Source organism: Monodelphis domestica, chromosome 3 (genome assembly GCF_027887165.1).
Source record: "Monodelphis domestica isolate mMonDom1 chromosome 3, mMonDom1.pri, whole genome shotgun sequence".
NCBI lineage: Eukaryota > Metazoa > Chordata > Mammalia > Didelphimorphia > Didelphidae > Monodelphis > Monodelphis domestica.
Window position 1 is genome coordinate 525,973,482 of NC_077229.1, and position 22,051 is coordinate 525,995,532.

A 22,051-nucleotide genomic window follows, 5' to 3' on the forward strand; every position below is an offset into this window, starting at 1 on the left:
AGAAGAGCGGTAAGGGCTAGGCCAGGGGGTGAAGTGACTTGCCCAAGGTCACACAGCTGGGAAGGGTCTGAGGCCGGATTTGAACCCGGGACCTCCCGTCTCTGGGCCCGGCTCTCCATCTCCTGAGGCACTAGCTGCCCCATGCTGCTTTAGGAGTGGATTTCGTAGGGGTAGGTGGCTATTCCAGTTGAATGCCGAGGTGCAAACACCAAATTCAGGCCAGATCCAATAAGGATGATTTCCATTTGCAATTGCTTTCCGCTTCCTTTTTGAATGACGCTTTGCTCCTTGATCTTTCCGACGCGGCACGAGAACTGTGTCCTGCTGGATCTGCATCCTAAGGTTTCTGCCTCGGTCCTGCTGGCCATCCCTCGGCTGCCAACCACCCGGGCGCTGGCACATTCTTGAGATGCTCCGCTGGGACGGCACCGCTGCTGCCAAGTCGGCTCTAAGGCTCGGGCCGAGCAGGAGGCGCACGCAGCGTGCGACAGACCGCCCAGAACCGCCCCCGTCCTACCCCGCCCTGTCCGTGAAGACGCCCGACGGGGGGGGGGGGGGCCCGACACCGTTCTAGCGCGTCCGGGCACGTGACGAAAAGGACCTCCGGATTCCCAGATCCATGTGAGTGGCTGCGGACGAGGACCTTTGCGGAGTCCTCCACGTGCTCGGATGTCTTGTTGACTGTCCCTTTTGGCCCTCATGACGTAAACCAGCATCTCACACAGTGGCCGGAAGAAGGGGGTAACATGTTACTAAAACACCCCTCCAGGAGCCCCCTGAAAGACCTAAACTGGAGGATCTCCACAGTACGACTAGCTGCTGCGCTCTGAAATGCAGCTGCAGAGACACGATCCGCCTCAGAGAAGCAAAAGAGGGAAAAATCATAAAAAACTAAAGCACACGCGTGACCAGGCTGCGCTCAAAAGCAGCCTGCTGAGCGCGCACCGCCCGCAGCACGACGTGTGCGCGCGTCCGCGATGAGGCCCGTTACTGTGACCGTGTCGCATCGTCGCAGAATGAGCTTGTGCTCGAGCACTTCCCAGAACAAACGGGACGAGTGTGGCTCACCAGACGAAGTCCCAGGAGGTGTCACGGTACGGTTTCCAGGGAGTCCCGGGGCGGCGCAGGCATACTAAGAGTCTTGCTGGCCTCCGGCTCCTAGACACGAAACAGAAAAATAAGCCCTGACGTAAACCTTCCCACAAGGAGATGTAAATTCAAAACAATGAAAAGGCCAGAACAGGTCACAGGGCACACCCGGGAGAGGACGCCGCAGCGGATTCCTGCCCTCACGAGGGCTTGAAGTTTGTGAAGAAAAACGCCCACGTTCCACGCTGCTCCTTCCTCTTTTACTCCATTAAAAAGGATCCTCCCAGAGATTCAGGAAGGGCCAAGGAGAAGGGTGAGAGGGCAGTCGGCAGATCAGATGCTGGCGCGGCATCCTGGTCCTTCCGCGTCTCCCCCTTCCCAGTAAAACGTGGGCCATTATAATCCCGATCGGGGACGGCTGTCAGGAATAACGACTGTCCGGCACTCGGGAAATAAGAGAAGTTCTCGCTTTTCACAGAGCCGTCTCTGGAATACTCCCCCATTCCCTCTCCCCGGCCCACGCAAGTCAAGCCCTGCAGGGGGACCAACTCGTCCTGGATCTCCGGGAGAGCTGAAGACGTTCCCCAAAGTACTGCTTCACCCACCAAAGACCACAAAAGATCTTCCTTTGATATTAGCCGTGGAGGAGCGTCGGCTGGGGAACACGGAGAGAGCGCGCGTGGGCGGTGGGACCCCCGATGAAAACAGAGACGCATGGAGGACGGGTTGGTGGAGAAAGGCCAGAGTGAGGAGTGCTGGGGGACATTTTACTTTACACAATCACACACACACATGCACAATCACACACACGCACGTGCGCGCGCGCACACACACACACACACACACACACACACACACACACACACACACACACCACCTATCTATTCATTCCTACCCTCCAGTCTCAAATCTCCAACTGCCTCTTTTCAGTGTTCAGCCAGAGGGCCCGTCCAGGTGATGGCATTTAAAAATGTGGTTTCTTAACCTAGAAGTATTCTATTTTATGAGATTTATTCAAGGTTAAGAATTAAAGAAAATACAAGTAAGAAAGCGCGTGCCTAGGAGGGCCGAAAGGCCCATTCAAGTCCACGTACATCATGAGAGACGCGTCTGCTTGGAAGCGGAAGTAGGAAGAGCCCCAGTAGGCTTTTACAGCCAGTTAATTAGAAATTTTGATCTTGCCCAGGCGGAAATCTCCGTGAGATTACAAAGCATTCTGGGAAGTGGCCAAAGACTTCTGGGGGTTGAAGGCCGGGGTTCAAATCTACATTTTTACATTTCTCCGTATGATCCTCGTTGGGAAAAAAAATTTTCCCTAAAAGGATCACGAAAACATAATCAACTTAAGGATTACAATGATTTGAGGATAAGAGAAAGGAAAAAAAATAATAATTGCTGGACGCATTGACAAAAAGCCAGTTAGGGAGAAGTCCCCTTTGGCATGAATGTATAGATACAAATAAATGTTCAATCAACCACACCCAAAATTCATTTTTGTGCACTTGTGGTCTGGAGGCTTCTTCATGGTGGCTTCTCCAACAGTTCAGTTTCTTGATTCAGGGAAGTAGCATCTTTCTTTACCTAAAATTCTTCTCAAAAGGAATTTAAACGTTGCAATTTAAATAATAATATTTTTACATTTCCCTGTCTTGAGGGTGATTGAAAAATACAGGATCACTTAGGGATGCACGGCTGAGATATGAGGTATAGGAATCAATTGATGAGAGAAATTAAAAAGACATCAGAAAAATACAAATAAAAAAGAAAATTTCTGGATGAAAATATAGACTACCAAAGTCTTATGTGTAAAAATTCCAAGTCAAGGAAAAATAAATCTATAACAGGTCCTTGAATCAGGGCCCAATGAAAATGATCTAAGCAATGATGCATTACCCAGGCAGTATCCAGGACTACAGAAAGTTTGCACACTATGAAAGACAGAAAAGGGACTAGATTATAGGAGCCGAGTAGGAGCCAAGTTTGGGGATACTCGTCTGTAAGTATTTTCAGAGTGAGTGTGGACACAAGGAAGGCCTATGTCATAACAAACATTAAACATAGCAACCTCGAGTCTTCACACTAGGTTCAAGACCTTTGTATTGGCATCAATCCACCCTGGATTGGTTTATCTTTGGTGTATATCTTGTCCTGGCCCTTTTGTGTATATGCAATGGCTCTTTTGTATATATCTTGTCCTGGAATCAGACAGAATTATTAAGTAAAGTCCCATAATTTTTTTTAAATAATTAGTAGCATCATTTTTATAGTCTCAAGCTTTTTGGGGGCATGCATTAGCAAATGTATTTTAAACTTATATTACTGCAAAATCAAAAAAGTTAAAGAAAATCTTAATGCTGGTGACATGTGCTTCAAATATAAAAGGAGAGAAAAATATTTTTAAAAACCTGAAATAGTATATTGCACATGCAATAAAAATATAATAAAAGAGTTTTAAAAATAAAAATGTAGCTTATACTCATTGACACGCTATGTCAGCTAAGAAAATATAGAATGCAAGGCTTTCTCACCAAAAAATGAGATCCATTTCCTCTTCATATCTGGTCATGATCCACTGTGAGTAGAACAGTAGCACAAATATGTAGGTATCAATATCCCCAAAATTCTCAAATATCCCAGTTAAATACAATAGCAAACACACTATCATATTTCACATAAGTTGCTGTATGACATTTTTAAAAACCTATGAACTGATTGATATTTGTCACAATTTTTACAAATGTAGCAAATCTTTCAACCTTGGCAAATACATTTTTAAGCAAAGTAAAACTCATTTTGGGTTTAGAACATCACCAAGAAATCTAGATATCATTCTGGTGGAAGTAAAATGAGCTGAAGAGTATAAAGAGAGATGCTCGTTTTTGGAGGCTTTTTAGGGGTACAAATGCCCTGAGATTAACTGCCCAACTCCCAGTCATATTTTTAGAAATGCGGGAGGTTGGGGGTTATAATTGTATTTCACTTCAGCCACTAGAATGGGCCTTACCTTGTGTTAGGAGCAGGCAAAAATGACCAGAGATTGTTAAGAAAAAATCTAAAAATCCTGTCTAGAAAACCCTTAAAAATCAATTGAGATATTTATTAGCACAGTAAATTTTCCAAAGGTTGTTATAGCAATTTTTCTGATGGAGTCCATCTATCCTCTATGTGACAATTTACAAAGTCAAAATAGAAAAGCTGTTTTTAAATATGGGCTTACTCAGTGTTCGTTCAGTATGGTTATACGGGAAAAGCAACAGAATAGAACTAGTTAAAACTCAGTACATTAAAATGAACAGTATAACAGAATAGTACAGAATGCAGTAATATATGAACTTAGAATCACAGTTAAATCTTAAACAAAACAAACAGTAAAATGCAATAGAATACAGAGATTTTCATAAAACATTGGAGTCTGAAATGCCTGAAAAATATAACCTCCAGTCTCTTTAAAGTTCCTTGGGGTTTTTTTATCCATTTAGATGCCTATTGTCAGAAAGCAGATTGGTAACAGTTAGCTAATGGGGTTTAAATGATCCCAAGTGACTTGCCCAGGGTCTGGGTGAAGTGGCTGAGGCCAGATCTGAACCCAGGACCTCCCGTCTCTGGGTCTGGCTCTCAGTCCACTGAGCCACCCAGCTGCCTCCATGGTGAGGAATCTCAAATTCAGCTAAAAAGTTGCAGAGAGCTGAATTTTGCTCCTGGATCACATGTGAGATTAATGAAAGGACCAATATAGTTAAAAGATATCCCTTTAAATACCCCATGCTTGTAAGTTCCTGTTTGGAAAAGTCTCTTCTTCTCTCCCTTTCTTTCTCCCCTTCTGTGATCCACCCCTGGTTTTTGTTGTTGTTGTTGTTGTTACCAACTGGTTTTTGATCCTGAATAAACTGGGTCTGCTACCAGCAGCCTGAGTGATCAGCTGGGCCAGGTGGGCGCGAGAGAGACCACCGGGGTGGGCAGGACTGGGACAGGAAGGTAAGCAAGCAGAGGACCAGGTGAGCTGGAATCTGGGTCAAACAGCAAACAGGTCTGAAGCGGATGGCTGCAGGCAGGCAGGGCCGAGCCGGGCCGGGAGTCAGTGAGCTATCTAATGGCTGGAACAAGCTGGATCAGCAACAGCTTTGCGAGAGTAAAAAACCTTGGCCAGAGAAACGTGGCTTAAAAAAAATTCTAGGCAGTAGCTATTAAAGGCTGAACTAAAGATCAGTAAAGAAAAGAATCAGAAAATTGAGAGTATTTCATTTTTCCAACGTGGTAAGCCAAACAATGGCATTTAAAATTTTAGTTTCTTAACCTAGAAGTATTCTATTTCATGAGGTTTATTCAAGGTTAAGAATTAAAGAAAATACAAGTAAAAAAGCACGTGCCTAGGAGGGCCGAAAGGCCCATTCAATTTCATTTACATCATGAGAGACGTATCTGCTTGGAAACGGAAATAGGAAGAGCCCCAGTAGGCTTTTACAGCCAGTTAATTAGAAATTTTGATCTTGCCCAGGCGGAAATCTCCGTGAGATTACAAAGCATTCTGGGAAGTGGCCAAAGACTTCTGGGGGTTGAAGGCCGGGATTCAAATCTCCATTTTTACAAGGCCTCCAGCACACAGAGCCTCCCTCCCTTCTTGCTCTTTTCCCGGAGAGCCCCACCATCTTCCCGGCTCAAAGCCTCCGTGCCAATCTGGCCCCCATACTAACTGCTCAGCTGCCAAAGGAAACCTTTCCAGGCAGAAGGAAGTTGCAAACACAAACCATCACACCGGAGACGATCTTTGAAGTACTCAGAAGAGAGATCATCGGATCTGGCTGGGGAAAAAGAAGGGATTCCTGAATGGGTGGAGCTCGTGGCAGAACAAGGCCACGGGGTGAAAGAGGGCAGAGAGGCTCAGTGAGGGGCAGCGAGTGTGCGGCGTGTGCGTGGCGCCGTGCCCAGTGCACAGAGCTTTCAGGCTCCGTCCGAGTCAAAGCTGGTCTCGGGCGCTTCCTCCCTGGGCCAGCGAGGGCCTGGTTCCTCCTCTCCAAAGGGCAGAGAGCCGTAGCGGCGGGCCTCTGAATGTCTCGACTGCTTGTCCCGGCCCCTGGCTCCCTTCACACACGGCTCTGATCCATCTCCCCCTCCCACGTCCGCAGGCCTCTCTTCCGGAGTGACCCCCCAAAAGGGCCCGATGGAGGGCGGCCCTCTCACTGGCTGCCCGCCTGTACTTTGGGGCCAGCAGAGGGGCCTCTTCAGCGTCCCCTTCCCTCATCACACCCCCACGATGCGGGACTTCCCTGCCCAGCCAGAGCCCTCGTAGTGCTTCATCTCTCCTGAGATGCTCATCATTCGTGCAGCCACCTTCAAAAACTCTCTTCCCTGCTCGATGCCGTAAGCTTCCTGAGGGCGCGAACAAGGCTTGTTCTGGACACCTGTCAGAGGGGCTTGTACGTAGGAGTTGTGTGACAAAAGGACAACTTTCTTCATTTTCTGCCACAAACAAGGATCCGTACTGAGTCAAGTGTTCATCAAGAGAGATCCCGGGCCCTCTGGGTATGTGCATACACAGTGCACAGAAACACACGTGTGTATCACACATGCACAGAAAGTGCACAGAAACACGCGTGTGTATACGCATGCACAGAAACACACGTATGTATCACATGCACAGAAAGTGCACAGAAACACACGTATGTATCACACATGCACAGAAAGTGCACAGAAACACGCGTGTGTATACGCATGCACAAAAACACACTTATGTATCACATGCACAGAAAGTGCACAGAAACACACGCATGTATCACATGCACAGAAAGTGCACAGAAACACACGTATGTATCACACATGCACAGAAAGTGCACAGAAACACGCGTGTGTATACGCATGCACAAAAACACACTTATGTATCACACATGCACAGAAAGTGCACAGAAACACACACATGTATCACATGCACAGAAAGTGCACAGAAACACGCGCGTGTATACGCATGCACAGAAACACACATATGTATGCACACACACTAAAAACAAATATGCCTTGTTTACGGAAGAGTTGGCTTATTTTTGAACAAAACGCTGCACTCAGGGGGCTCTACATTTTGCAAGTTCTCGGGTTCTTCTCCTATATGTGGCCTCGGGCAGAATGCTGGATTTGAGTCCAAAGGATGGAATTATGGTGGTCAGTGGCATAACCCGTATCAGCCTCAGTTGCCTCATTTGCAAAATGAAGATAACTACATGAGGATTAGATAACCCTTGTAAAGCGCTTTGCCAACCTTAAAGTAACTATATAAATGCTATCTATTCTCATCACTCATTAGAGGATGGGCCTACCCACTATCTAGGTCCCCTCTGAACTCTTAACAAAATGCCCTGTTATTAGAATCCTTTTAGTACATGAAAAATATTCTGAAATGGCCGAATGAGCCAGCGTTTGCTCTGTTCCAGGAACTTGACTAGGCACCTGAGACAAAGACCAGAGCACAATCTACTCGGGGCCCTTGAGGAGCTTCCCTTCCAAAAGAGGGAGACGACGTAGGAGTCAGGGACCTCCCCAGCATTTAAATGAAGCAACAATCGTAAAATGCACTGGCTGGCTCTCGAATTTAGGTCTCCAAATAGTCAGTCATCGGAGCTTTGGGCGCAATACGGGATTACAGCACCGTCCTACCTTAGACCTCAGTGCCGACCTCACATCCTCGGTAGATTGCACGATCCTGGCAGCAAAGGAGCGCAGCAGAACGGTGCTTCTGCCTTGCCCAGCACACTGCCCCAAAGGAGAGCACAAATCCAAGAGCAAACGAGGGGGAGCCCGGAGCCCCGCTCTAGAATCTCAGGCCGTCCTCCCAGTCTGATGTCCTGGTTTCCATCTATAACGTGTGTGCTTTCAGCACTAGAATTTTAAATAACGCAATTCCAAAGTATGCTACAATGCTGTATCATTTATTACAAAACTTTTCTATTTTAACTCCTACTCAGACTTCCTGTACCAAATTGCTCAAGGACGATACTCAAAATAATTGCGAAGAATATTAAAATATTTACATTTGAACTCAATTCTTGACTTTTTGTTATAATTTGTGGAAGGGAAGAAGACAATCAGAGGGTCCTAGGGGCTCGAGCCCGATGACGGCAGGCGATGGTCGGTAATTTCATGGTAAATAAACCACAGTAACTGATTACACCTCGGACTGCCTCAGCCAGCTAAAAATAGAACACCAAGAGAACACCAAGAACAAGGTGAACGCGAGGAAGCACTCGCTATTGTCCTGCCTTTTTATTCCTTTATGACATGACTCATTATTGTGTGTCACTGAATGCTGAGTAATAAGTCATTACAGAGCTTTTAAAAAAAGCTCTCATTTCACCCTACTGAAAATATCACAGGAGAGTACAAGAATGAGCACTCTCCACGAGACTGACTCTTAGAGCAGGAAAGGGAAAAGAGTGCCATCGAGTCCCAGGAACGCGTCATCTCTGAGCAGAACTGGTACAGAAGACAGACGAGCCAGAAAAATCTGAGTTCAAATCCAGCCTCAGATACTAACTAGCTGTGTCCCCCTGGGTAAGTCACTTAACCCATGTCTGCCTCAGTCACCCCAACTGTAAAATGATGATGATCATAGTAGCAACAAGCTCCCAAGGTTGTGTGGGGATCAAATGAGGCAATATTTTTAAAATAGCTGGACTATAGGAGGCCCTTAATAAATACTAGTTTCCTTCCTTCCCTTTAAGAACTACTGAAGTGAACTTGTGATAGATGGAAAAGCTCCCTTGATGAAGCAAAGGACATCTGATGATAGGAAAGGGAGAAAAAATACCATGATTATAAGATCATTGACTTAGGACTGGAAGAGAACTCAGAGGTCATCTCGTTCAGCTCCCTCATTTTACAGATAAAGAAACTGAGGCTCAATGAGGCTATGAGACCTGACCAAGGTAATAAGAGGAAGAGGCACAGTTGAACGTGAGCACTGCTTCCAAATCCACCTATCCTATTTTAAATGCTCCTGAGTAATAGAGGGCTTGTTTAGTCACTGCTTAGAACTTGCCATCTATGACTCCATGACAGACACAAAGACAACACTGGGGGAAGAACAGCACCTTAGGCAATAGGCAAAATGGTGCAGGAAAAAAAGGCATAGCTATAGAGACAGATAAGATTTAATGCCCAGAACTACGAGAAATCATGCAACAACCATGTGGAAGTAGACACAAAACACTGTGACATTATCCTGGAAACGGCTAAGAATGGAAAAGTCTAACGATGGGAAAAGCCACCAGACTCCTGAAAAAGGAATTCAACAACAGCACAGAAGGCACAGGGGGTGGAACTGAAGAGGCAAACAAAGCTCATTAGGAAAAAAGGGGGGAAATGTGCAAAGATGCAGACCAGAAGCCAGCAAAGGTTTAAAGTCCCCAAGAAGAGGCTGCTAAGGCTGAAGACAGACAGGCTGCAGAGACACCTGAAGCACCAAAAGGGATAAGAAAAGGACGTCCATCTCTCCAAGGCCCACGGATTAGAGAAAAGCCTACTTGTCAAGTGTTTCAGACCCAGGATGTTTCCTCTTTTAAGCCAGATTGAAGAACCAATCCCGATGCCCCCTCCCCAAACCAGACTTCAGAGTCTATCCTCCATTTAAAACTACCCACAGAAGGAGGAGTAAAGAGCATTCCCTAAGAAATCAATAGGGATCCATTAACAGAAGAGTCCTCAAAGAGGCACGTACCCCACTCGGCACACACGCCCCCCAAAGGATGAGCTCAGGGTCTATGAAGACACTGTGAGGCTGACACAGGAATAATCATTTAACATCCCAAAACAATATCTACGTTTTAAACCCTATTGTGAAGACTCACAAGGGCTGTAGATTAGTCAGTATTTTTTAAGTCAATTCTTTAAAGGCGAATTCTCAATTAGTTCTAAAGTTCTTTGTATTCTAAGACTTCGAAGAAATCACGTGAAGGAGAATCAAAATCTCAGATGCTGACAAAAACATTTAATTTTTAAGGCACCAAACGTGAAAAATTCTGTTAGTAAATAAATACATGCTGCGCTTTCAAACTCTTACTATATCAAACAGAGCACCCTCAACCTTAAAAAAATGAAGGTGAGCTTTAATGAGACTAAACTTCTCTGAAATCTAAAAACAATTCACCTCAAACCACTGGACAATCCATACTTGATACAGCAAGACAAAACCCGCTGCTCGGACTAGCTATGGCACCACCTGGTCATGAGAAAGAGTGTTTAACCCTTTCGAGTCGGCCTCACTTTGGTGCTCCGAATAACTGAGGAGGTCAAAGGAAGTCCTCGAGCCGAGATTCCGGCTCTTGGCATCCTCTACTCAAAGCGCAGCCTTGTTTTCATCCAGGATTCTTCCGGGCTGCCTAAACTACAAACTGGGTTATCGGTGTTGCCTTTATTGATGGACTCGGCCCGAGTTCTGCCAACAGGACAGACCAGAGCAGCGCACCGGGCTGCAGAAGGTCTTTGGGTGGCATAGAAGCGGGCTCTGCAGGATGTTCTGCCGACTATCCAGCCAGAAAAGCGGCATGGGCCACCCTCTAAAGGGAGGTGCCCGTTTTTCTCATTTGAGTTTGGTGGGTTTGGAAGCCATAAATAAAAGGGAAATTGTGCTTCTACGTAAAAAGGCGCCGCTGCTGCAGGCAGACTCCATGTAGGTGTCTTCTTATGGGAAACGCTCGGAAAGTGTGGAGGGGCTGCACTGGCTTCTGAGCCCCCACAATGTTCGGCTGCTCTCATCGTGGCCCCTCGGCCCCGCTTCACCCGGAACCTGGTTCTTCCCTCGAAGGACACTGTATTGAGTTTCCCCCAAGACGCGGAGACCTCCGAAGCAGGCTACACTCGTCCGTTTCCTCGCCAGCACCCCAAAATCCATCCAGAACCTCATCAGGGTTTGGGGGGCTGGGGCTAGCGAAGCACACTTAAGTCGGTGGGAAAACAGGAATCAAGTTCTGGAAGAGGCGCCCGTCCTCCCTGTCCATCTCTCGGCTTGACGGCCAAGCGGAGCCGCGAGACTGGCCCAAACCGGGCCCTCAGCCAGGGTGCTTTGAATGGAGGGGGGAGGGGGGCCCTAAACTCGGGCTGCGGCAGTGCCAGCCATGCCAGGCGCCCTCCCTTCGGCTAGCTCCGGGCTTCTTCCTGCCTCTGCAAACGCCAGACCAGGCACCCGCTCTGCCAGCCCCTCCCTCCCCGCACGTTAAAAAGAAAAGGCGCTGATCGCGGCGCTGAAATGGACGCGCTGAGGAAGGTCCTTGAGAGCCGGGCCCAGGACAAGCCGAGCCTCGGCAGGGGACCCTCCCCACCCCGCTAGTCTCTCCATTCTGCGGGCGAGACGGAGGCTCTACCGGCAGAGCCGGGCAGCCCACAATGGGGGCGGCAGCCTGCGCAGCCCGCGCCCCCTCGGCCCCCCGCGGCCTCGTCGAGGCCCTCCCTTCTCACCTTCCCAGGTGACCCGAAATCCAGAAGGGGCACCAGCCCCGCTCCGGTACTTTCACTTCTGGCCCGCGCGCGCGCTCCCACCCACAATTGCCCCCAGCGCGGGCAGAGCCTAAGGAAGCAGGTCACGGCCCATCCCGCGCCTCTCCGTGCCCAGGGAGGGCAAGGGGGCAGGGCAGCGGAAACTCCTTCGCCGTTACACCCAGATTGGTCAGGGAGGAAGACCGCGAGGAGGAGGAGGGAAGCTGCGGAGGGGAGGGGCAGGGCACAGGGAGAACAGGGAGTCTCCCACGCACACGCCGCTATCTCACCCCTCCTCCCACAAAGTCTCTGGGGCAGGGATCAAGTGCAACTTCGGGTGCAGCCGGGAAAAGAAACCGGCTGCAGAGCGGTCCCCCGGAAATGCACCGTGCACACCCAGACACACCGGCGCGTGTGCGTGACCGCAGAAAGTGTGGATGCAGGCATTTGATCGGCCCAAAGGCGTGCACAGCCACAAACGCATTGATCTTAAAAGATGGAGAGCCTGGCTCCGCTGTGATTCCACACTCCCAAGGACCATGCCCGGTCGCGGACACACACACACACACACACACACACACACACACACTCACTCACTCACTCACTCACTCACAGATCTCCGGCCCCACCCCAAGGCCGCTGACACAGTAATCTTCCTCTGACGTCGTGCCCGGCTTACCCCCAAGCCCGCAGGACCCGCTTTCTATCCGCCGCGAGCCCTCCTCGGGGCTGACACCGGCCCCCTGGCCCCACCCCCAGACACGCGCGCGCGCCCTCGCCTGAGCCGGCTCCTAGCTTCCCCGCGGGAGCGGGGCCGGCGGCGGCGGCGGCCCCGGATTCTTCTTAACTGCAATGCCCGGTCCCTGGGAGGCCCGACCCCAGCCAGCCGCCGCCCAGGAGCGGGGGGGTCTGCGCCCGCGGGCGGGGATGCGTTGGTGGGAATCGCGGGAGCACGATGGGCACCCGCACCTACGCGCACCGCCTTCTCTGCAGTACAAAAGACAGCCCCAAGCGCCATGGTCCCCGTGTCACCTACCTGGGTCCCGGAGCCCCAGCGACTGCAGTGCCCTCCTGGGAAGGGCAGGGCTTGGCCGGGAAAGCGGGGAGACGGGCGCCCCGAGATCCGAGCAGCGTGGCGAAGAACCCCCCCCGAGGAGCAGAGCCAAGCGGCAGCAACAGCCGCGGTAGCGGCGGCAGCAGTCCTGGGCTTGTCCCCGCCTCCTCCTCTGGCTGCGGAGGCGCTGCCCGTCAGCGCCCCGAGCTCCGCCTCCTCGGGCCCAAAACAGAAGCGGGGTGGGGCCACCTCAGAGGGAAAGAGCGGGAGCTGGAGGAAGGGTGGGGCGGGGAGGAAGGGTGGCACCCCCGGTCCGGTCCCAACCTGCAGCTCCAGCCTCCGCTCCTCCGAACACCTTCCGGGCTCATATCTCGACCTCCCTACTGGCCCATTGTCAAGAACTCCAGAGTTCACGGGACCAGGATGTAGGCTTGGAAGGGATCTCAGCAGACCGTCTGCTCCCAAACCCCACTCCTGCGACCACGGGAGGAAACCGAGCCCGGAATGAGGGGGTTGGCCCTTGGTCACGTTACCAAGTCAACCAGCACTTATTACGCGACTACTGCGCGCAGGACATCGTGCCAAATGCCGGTCATGTGGAGAAGGAGAGGCAAAAGATAAATCCGCTCCGAAGGAGGAGCTCCCGTCTGCTGGCAGAGAACACCCAGAAAGCCACCAACGGGGGCTCCCTGGCTAGAGCTACCTACTGCGGGGGAGGAGAGACCCTGGGTTCAAATGTGACCTCAGACACATCCCTGCAGCTCACCCCTGGGCAAGTCCCTCGCTCAGTGGTCTAGTCCATACCAATCCCAAGCCTTGAAACCAATGCTTACAATGGACCACAGTTACAGGTTTTAAAAAAAAGAGCAATGTCCAAACCAGCTTCAGACAGGGCAAATCAGAGATAAGCAAAAAGGAAAAGGGAGACTGAGAAAGACTTATTTCAGCAGGGACTTGAAGGAACCAGAGAGAGACAGAGAGAAGGAGGAGGAGGAGGAAGAGAACTCCAGGAGTGGCGCGGCAGGTGAAGGGGAGAAGAGAAGGAGCAGGTCAGTAAGTGATACAAAAAAAAAAAAAAAACTGTGCATATACCCTTTGACCCAGCAATACCACTAGTAGATCAAAGAGATGAAAGGAAAAGAAACTATATGTATAAAAATATTTTTAAGACATCCTTTCAAAATCTATGGGATGCAGCCAAAGCAGTACTCAGGGGGAAATTGATATCCTTGAGTTCATATATTAACAAATTAGGGAGGGCAGAGGTCAATGAATTGGACATGCAAATTAAAAAATTAGAAAATGAACAAATTAAAAATCTCCAGATGAAAACTAAATTAGAGATCCTAACAATCAAAGGGGAAATTAATAAAATTGAAAGTAAAAGAACTATTAAATTAAAAAATATGACTAGAAGCTGGTACTTTGAAAAAACAAATAAAATACACAAAGTACTGGTCAATCTATTTTTAAAAAGGAAAGAAGAAAACCAAATTAACAGTATCCAAGATGGAAAAGGAGACATCACCTCTAATGAAGAGGAAATTAAGGCAATCATTAAAAACTATTATGCCCAATTATACAGCAATAAATATGGCAATCTAGGTGATATGGATGAATATTTACAAAAATATAAATTGCCTAGACTAACAGAGGAAAAAATAGACTACCTAAACAACCCCATATCAGAAAAAGAAATTGAACAAGCCACCAAAGAACTCCCTAAGAAAAAATCCCCAGGACCAGATGGATTCACAAATGAATTCTATCAAAAATTCAAAGAACAACTAATCCCAATATTATCCAAACTATTTGACAGAATAAGCAAAGAAGGAGTTCTACCAAATTCCTTTTATGACACAAATGTGGTACTGATTCCAAAGCCAGGCAGGTCAAAAATGGAAAAAGAAAACTATAGACCAATCTCCCTAATGAATATAGATGTAAAAATCTTAAATAGAATACTAGCAAAAAGACTTGAGGTGGGATTTATACCAGGAATGCAAGGATGGTTCAATATTAGGAAAACCATCCACATAATTGACCATATCAACAAGCAAACCAACAAAAATCACATGATTATCTCAACAGATGCAGAAAAAGCCTTTGACAAAATACAACACTCGTTCCTATTGAAAACACTAGGAAGTATAGGAATAGAAGGGCCTTTCCTAAAAATAATAAACAGTATATAACTAAAACCATCAGCAAACATCATCTGCAATTGGGATAAACTAGGAGCCTTCCCAATAAGATCAGGAATGAAACAAGGATGCCCATTATCACCTTTATTATTTAACATGGTTCTAGAAACACTAGCTGTAGCAATTAGAGAAGAAAAAGAAATTGAAGGTATTAAAATAGGCAATGAGGAGGCCAAGCTATCACTCTTTGTGGATGACATGATGGTCTACTTAAAGAACCCCAGAGAATAAACCAAAAAGCTAGTTGAAATAATCAACAACTTTAGCAAAGTTGCAGGATTCAAAATAAATCCACATAAGTCAACAGCATTTCTATATATCTCCAACACATCTAAGCAGCAAGAATTAGAAAGAGAAATTCCATTTAAAATCACCCTAGACAATATAAAATACTTAGGAACATATCTGGAAAGACAAACACAGGAACTATATATGAACACAAGTACAAAACACTTTCCACACAATTAAAACTAGATCTAAACAATTGGAAAAATTAATTGCTCATGGGTAGGATGAGCTAACATAATAAAAATGACAATCCTACCCAAACTTATTTACTTATTTAGTGCCATACCCATTGAACTACCAAAAAACTTTTTCACTGAATTAGAAAAAAAAAACATAACAAAGTTCATTTGGAAGAACAAAAGATCAAGGGATATCCAGGGAAATAATGAAAAAAAAATGTGAAGGAATGTGGTCTAGCAGTACCAGATCCTTAACTGTTCTATAAAGCAGTGGTCATCAAAAAAATATGGTACTGGCTAAGAGACATAAAGGAGGATCAGTGGAATAGACTAGGGGTAAATAACCTCAGCAAGACAGTCTATGATTAAACCCAAAGATCCCAGCTTTTGGGACAAAAATCCACTATTTGATAAAAACTGCAGGGAAAATTAGAAGACACTATGGGAGAGATTGGGTTTAGATCAATATCTCACACTCTATACCAAGATGAACTCAGAATGAGTGAATGACTTGAATATGAAGAAGGAAACTATAAATAAATTAGGTAAACCCAGAATAGTATACTTATCAGATCTTTGGGAAAGGAAAGATTTTAAGACCAAGCAAGAGTTAGAAAAAATTACAAAATGTAAAATAAATACTTTTGATTATATTAAATTTAAAAGGGTTTGCACAAACAAAACCAATGCAACCAAAATTAGAAGGGAAGCAACAAATTGGGATAGCACTGCTGGGTTTGTACCCCATAGAGATAATAAGGAAAATGACATGTACAAGAACATTCATAGCTGCGCTCTTTGTGGTGGCAAAAAATTGGAAAATGAGGGGATGCCTTCAATTGGGGAATGGCTGAACATGTTGTGGTACATGTTGGAGATAGAATACTATTGTGCCCGAAGGAATAAAAAACTGGAGGGATTCCATGTGAACTGGGACAACCCCTAGGAATTGATGCAGAGTGAAAGGAGCAGAACCAGGAGAACATGGTACACAGAGACTGATACACTGTAGTACAATCGAATGTCATGGATTTCTCCATTAGTGGCAATGCAGTGATCCTGAACAACCTGGAGGGATCTATGAGAAAGAACGCTATCCACATTCAGAGGAAGAACTGGGAGTAGAAACACAGAAGAAAAACAACTGCTTAGTTACCTGGGTCAAGGGGAATATGATTGGGGATATAGACACTAAAGGAACATCCCAGTGCAAACATCAACAGCATGGAAATAGGTTCTGATCAAGGACACATGTAAAATCCAGTGGAACTGCACATCAGTTACGGGAAGGGGTCGGGGGAGAGGAAGGAAAGAATACGATTCTTGTAATTATTAAATTTATGGTTGGCCTGAATATATTTAAAGGTCGCCAGGGATTTAATTACTAAATCCCAAAAATGAATTACTAAAATCAGTCTTTACACTCCCCACGTGTCAGCTCAATCAGGAGATTCTTTATCAGCCTCAACTCCAGTAGAACCACTTCTTATAGGATGTTCCACTCCAAGTGTGAGTCTCTACTCCAAGTGTGTCTCTGTGTGTCTCTGTTTCCACGTTTAAAGACCTTTTTATATCTACCAATCACAACTGATGCTCCACTCCAGGAATGCCCACTCTTTCACATGTGGGTCACAGACCTCCCACTCAATGTATGAAATGGATGTTCATACCTTTTTGTGGTTAAAATCCAAAATGGGTAGATCTCCATACTCAGCATTAAGTACTGTGCTTACCTTTTGGGGGATTAAAATCTAAAAATAGACAGAGTATTACAATTTAATCTTCACAATCAAGGAAGAACAATGTACCTTCATTGTTACAATCAGGGAAGAGTCCAATCCAATCCTCACGTAACGGAGGAAAAATGTTCTAAATTGACTAATTAAATAAAACTTTCAAAAAATATATTTATAGCAAGTCTGTGGTGGCAAAAAAAAAATTGAAAATCGAAGGGCAGCTAGGTAGCACAGTGGATAGAGCACCAACTCTTGAGTCACGAGGACCTAAGTTCAAATTTGGCTTCAGACACTTCCTAGCTGTGTGACCCTGGGCATGCCACTTGCCCAGCCCTTGCCACTTCTCTATCTCAAAATTAATACTAAGACAGAAGATAAGGGTTTTTAAAATAAAGAATTGAAAATTGAGGGGATGCCCATCAATTGGGGAATGAATGAACAAAGCCTGGTATATGATTGTGATGGAATACTATTATGCTATAAGAAATTATGAACAGGATGGTTTCCAAAAAATCTGGGAAAACATGAATTGCTGCAAAGCAAAATTAGCAGAACCAAGAAAACATTATACACAGTAACAAAAATCCATTAAAAAGACTAACTATGAATGACTTAGCTATTCTCAGAAATGCAATGATCGAAGATAGATGAAATCCACCAAAGAAGACATTAATGGAATCTGAATGCAGACTGAGGCCTTAAAAAAAAAAAAAACTCTTATTCTTGACTTTTAAAAAAACTTTTCTTTTGCAACATGGCTAATATGGAAATGCTTGCATAACTACACATGTATAATCTATATCAAATTGCTTGACTTCTCAAGAAGGAGGGAGGGGTGAGATGGAAAGCTAAGGGTCTGTGGGATAGAATTTGGAATTGGAAACTCAATTAAAAATTTTAAACATGATAAATTATTTTGTTTCTAGGTAACTAAGAAAAAATAATTTAAAAAATAATATGCCCCCTTAAAAATTATGAAAAGTCAAATGTCATGAGGAAAAAACAGACAATGAAATGTAAAGTCAAGTCTCTTTCAAGTGTAAATGCCAAACTTGGAAGGGATTCTGAAGCTTTTAATAGTCAAATTATATGTGAAAAGACCTACAAAGATGAACTTGCCCAAGGCACAGAGTATCTCACTACTTTTGTCCCCAGATATTTATTTTAACAAGACCCAACAGGAATCTGGGAAATGTAACTAGATTTTTACCATAGATTAGGCCAAGGTCTCTCCCTGAGAAAACCCAGAAAACCTAGCTCTGAACCAGGAAGAGTTCTACCTTAGAGATGACAAACCTCAGAACAGAAGTCTGGAATAAGCAGGATTGGAGAGGCTTCAGCCAATCTCAGGCTAAAGGTTTCTGCCTTTGTCAAGAAGACACAGAAACAATCCAAAAATAATACCCCAGGTAAAAGAGCACAAGATTTTTAATGTCACTTCCAGGGATGGAGCCAAGATAGAGGAATAACTAGAGTTGCTGCAATCCTCTCCGATCAAGATTAAAATATTGCCACAAAACAAACACAGGGGTAAAAGAACCAACAAGAAGACAGAGTGAAACAACCTTCAAGAAAAAAAAAAACCTAAAAGATAGGCAGAGACCATCTGGGGAACTGAAGTGAGAGGGGAGCAGAACTAGCAGTAGACTATATAGCAGGGAGTGAAGAGCAAGCCAAGAGCAAACCACAACTCCCTTACTACCCCCATCTGTCCGCTGTCACAAGTTCTGAACTTAAGATCTGGCTAACATTCAGATCCTGAGATCTTGCCTGGGCAAATAGTGGTCCAAGCCAACTCACGTCCCTTGAAATTTCAAACCTGCGGAAAAGTCTGGAGTCCCAGCCCAGGCCAATCTGAGCTGAAGGGGGCTGATCCATGTGGACCCACACCAAAGCCAGGAATCTCACTCTGGGCTTGGAATGAGGACATAATTCACAGTTTGGGGTGAGGACACAGTTCTCAGGGGGAGCCCCCCCCACCCTCTTTTTGCCCAAAACTAAGAAGGAAGGAACTCCAGGACAGGACAATCAAGAGTGTGCTTTATTGAATCAAGAATACCTTGAGACCAAAAGTTTGAGCCTAAGCCTCGGACTACAATTTGATTAGTCCCTGACCTGATCAAGTTAAGACTGAGATCAAAAGTTTACACCCAAACCTAAAGAAAGTCTTTAAGCTATCATCATCTCAAGGGTCAATTGAATTAGCAGTGGGAGGAGATTCTCAGAGCTCTCAGCCCTCAGACTATCTGGTAAACTAGTAACAACCCAGAAAAATAAACTAAAAATAACATTAAAGAAGGACTGAAGTTTAAGAGGGTACCCCAACTCCCCAGAAAACAGAGCCTATCTATAATTAGATAGGAAAAATGAGCAAACAGCAAGAAAAGAACCTAACTCTAAAGACTTTTTTATGGAGACAAAGAGCAAGATGCAGACACAGAAAGGGACAGCAAAAGCAAAGGAAACACACCCAAAGTCCAAAAGAAAAATATGGATTAGACACAGATTCTGGAAGAGCTCAAAAAGATTTCAAAATCCAATTATTAGAGGTAGAGGAAAAGTGGGGAAGAGAAATGAGTGATGCAAGAAGAAATGGGCCAATTGAAAAAGGAGAACCAAAAAACTGACAGAGAAAAACCAGGCCTTAAAAATCAGAATTAACCATTTAGAAACTAATGACTTCATGAGAAATCAATAAATAATAAAACAGAATCAAAGGAATGGAAAAAAAAAGAGGAAAACATGAAATCTTGTGGGGAGCCAACAGACCCCCACTGGTTGACATGGTCACAGTGGGAAGCTGGAAAACTGCAAAGCAGCTCCCCGAGAACATAGCCCCCCACTAACCCTCTTTTGTGATTTCTAGCTCTCCAACTTTCCCTACTAATGTACTTGTTATGATTATTATTCTCTCCCCAATACAGGAGAAATAATATGAGAGCAAAAAAATGTATATCCCACTTTAATCCCCCTAGATTATTACCCCCAAAAGATTGCAATTACAGAATTAAAGCCCAAAGATCACTACCCATAACCACCCTCCTTTTCTTCTCCACAGAGCTACATTTACTCCCATTACAAGCCAGGCAACCAAAGAACACCAATCACCTTCAAGACACACTCCACTGAATTCTGTTTATGGACAGAAACCAGGCAACATTGCCAGGTTCTTTAAAATAGCACAAGAAAAATAGAACTTGTAAATTGAGGGAAACCCCAAATCTGGTCTGTCATTAAATTGCCCTCTAATCTTGTACCTAGCTACAAAATGTTTTGTTACCCATCTCCTAAGTAATTGTGATTGATTGTGAAAGCTGACCAAAAGTAACTATGATTCTCCTAGGTCAGGGAGAACTAACCTCTAGATCACCCTGTTTATGTCATTCATCTATAGCAACAATGTTTCATTGACTATCTCCTTAGGCTACATGTCTTGTTGTTAAGTTCCATGGAAACATATATGTAGAAAATTGATTGTGTGCCAAAGAAGTATGTAATCACCAGCCTATATCATAAACAAACCTCTGTGCTATGGCAGAACACTGTGTGATGCCTAAGCACGTGGGCCTGAGCACACAGTGTTGCTCAGCTCCATTACTCAGCCTGATCATCACATCTAGATGGAGTGAGCCCTCTCCTTCAGAGAGATGGCTGGACGGCTCCCAAAGGAATCTCTAATTGAAAAAACAACTGACCTAGAAAATAGATCGAGGAGAGACAAATTGAGAATTCTTTGACTACCTGAAAGTCATGATGAAGAAACAATCTTGGACTTTGGACATCATATTACAAGAAATTATCACAAATAACTGCCAAGAGATCCTTGAACAAGAAAATAAAATCGAAATTGAAAGAATTCACAGATCACCTCCAGAAAGAAATCCTTAACTGAAAACTTCCAGGAATGTAATAGCTAAATTCAAGAGCCACCAAGCCAAGGAAAAAATACTTCAAGCAGTTAGAAAGAAACCATTCAAATACCATGGAATTACAACCAGGATCACACAGGACCTAGTGACTTCTACATTAAAGGATCAAAAGGCATAGAATATGATAATCAGGAAGGCAAAAGATTTGAATTTACAACCCAGTCACTTATCCAGAAAAAAAGTATATTCTTTCAGAGGAAAAAATGATCACTCAATAAAATAGAAGATTTCTAAGCATTCCTGAGGAATAAGTCAGACCTAAACAAAAAATGTGAAGTTGAAACATGAGGCACAAGAGAAGCCTAAAAAGGTTAAAAAAAGAGAGAGAGAGAGAAAATGTAAGTGATTCATTAAGGTGTTTATATGTCTACGTGAAAAGAGGATTTCTGTAATTCTCAAAAATTATTCTTAGTAGTAGGGAAGATAGAAGGAATTTACTCAGAAAGAAGGTGGAGAAGTAAACTGATTATGATAATATGATGTATATGATGATATGATATATGTGTAAATGTGATTATATGGAAAAATATGTATGTATGATGTGATATGTATGCATATGAATGACATGTGAAAAATCGATCAAGGACTGAAAGATAGGGTTGCACTGAGAGAAAAGGGAAAGGAGAGGTAGAATGAGGTAAATTATTTTACATAAAGAGGCATGAAAAATCATTATAAAGGGGAGGATAAGGGTGGTAATGGGCAATGCTTAAACTTTACTCCCATTGTAACTGGCTCAGAGAGGGAAAAATGAGTATACTCAGTGGGGTATAGAATTCTATCACCCTACAGAGAAGTATAAAGGGAATAAGACAAGGGAAGGGAGTGGTAATTGAAGGGAGGGGGAAGTGAGGGAGTGACAAAAAGCAAAATACTGGTGAGGAGGAACAGAGCGAAAGGGAATAGAGCAGGATCTAAAGTGTATAATATGATGGAGGTCAATACACACAGTAATCCTAACACTGGATGTGAATGGGCTGAACTTACCCATTAAACAGAAGCAGATAGCAGAGTGAATTAAAAACCAGAATCCTACTATATGTTGTTTACAAGAAACACATTTTAGGCAGGGTGATATACACAGATTAAAGGTAAAAGGTTGGAGCAGAATTCATTA

General features: G+C 44.9%; 2 protein-coding genes across 7 annotated transcripts in view; one reads left to right on the forward strand and one right to left on the reverse strand.

Moving 5' to 3' along the window:
* MACIR (macrophage immunometabolism regulator) overlaps window positions 1-13,061 on the reverse strand; it is a 41,445-nt gene extending 28,384 nt beyond the window's left edge. The window contains exons 1-2 of one of the 6 annotated variants that reach the window (XM_056824964.1): window positions 12,581-12,717; window positions 1,069-1,158 (exon numbers count right to left, since the gene is read on the reverse strand). Coding sequence is in view for 1 of the 6 variants with exons in the window: in XM_056824961.1 (XP_056680939.1) it covers window positions 3,618-3,645 (28 nt within the window). In the remaining 5 variants the exon portion in view is untranslated. Of the gene's footprint in view, window positions 1-1,068; window positions 1,159-3,617; window positions 3,662-8,105; window positions 11,396-11,526; window positions 12,326-12,580; window positions 12,718-12,922 lie in introns of those variants that run through there. The other 5 variants (XM_056824961.1, XM_007486249.2, XM_007486248.2 and 2 more) reach the window with 5 other exon arrangements.
* Window positions 10,617-21,418, forward strand: LOC130458137 (translation initiation factor IF-2-like). Its single transcript, XM_056821117.1, has 5 exons — window positions 10,617-10,741; window positions 11,420-11,572; window positions 11,863-11,975; window positions 12,238-13,647; window positions 20,064-21,418. Exons 1-4 carry the CDS (start codon window positions 10,617-10,619, stop codon window positions 13,104-13,106), a joined length of 1,260 nt encoding a protein of 419 aa, XP_056677095.1. The 3' UTR covers window positions 13,107-13,647; window positions 20,064-21,418.
* The last annotated feature ends 633 nt before the right edge of the window (window positions 21,419-22,051 follow it).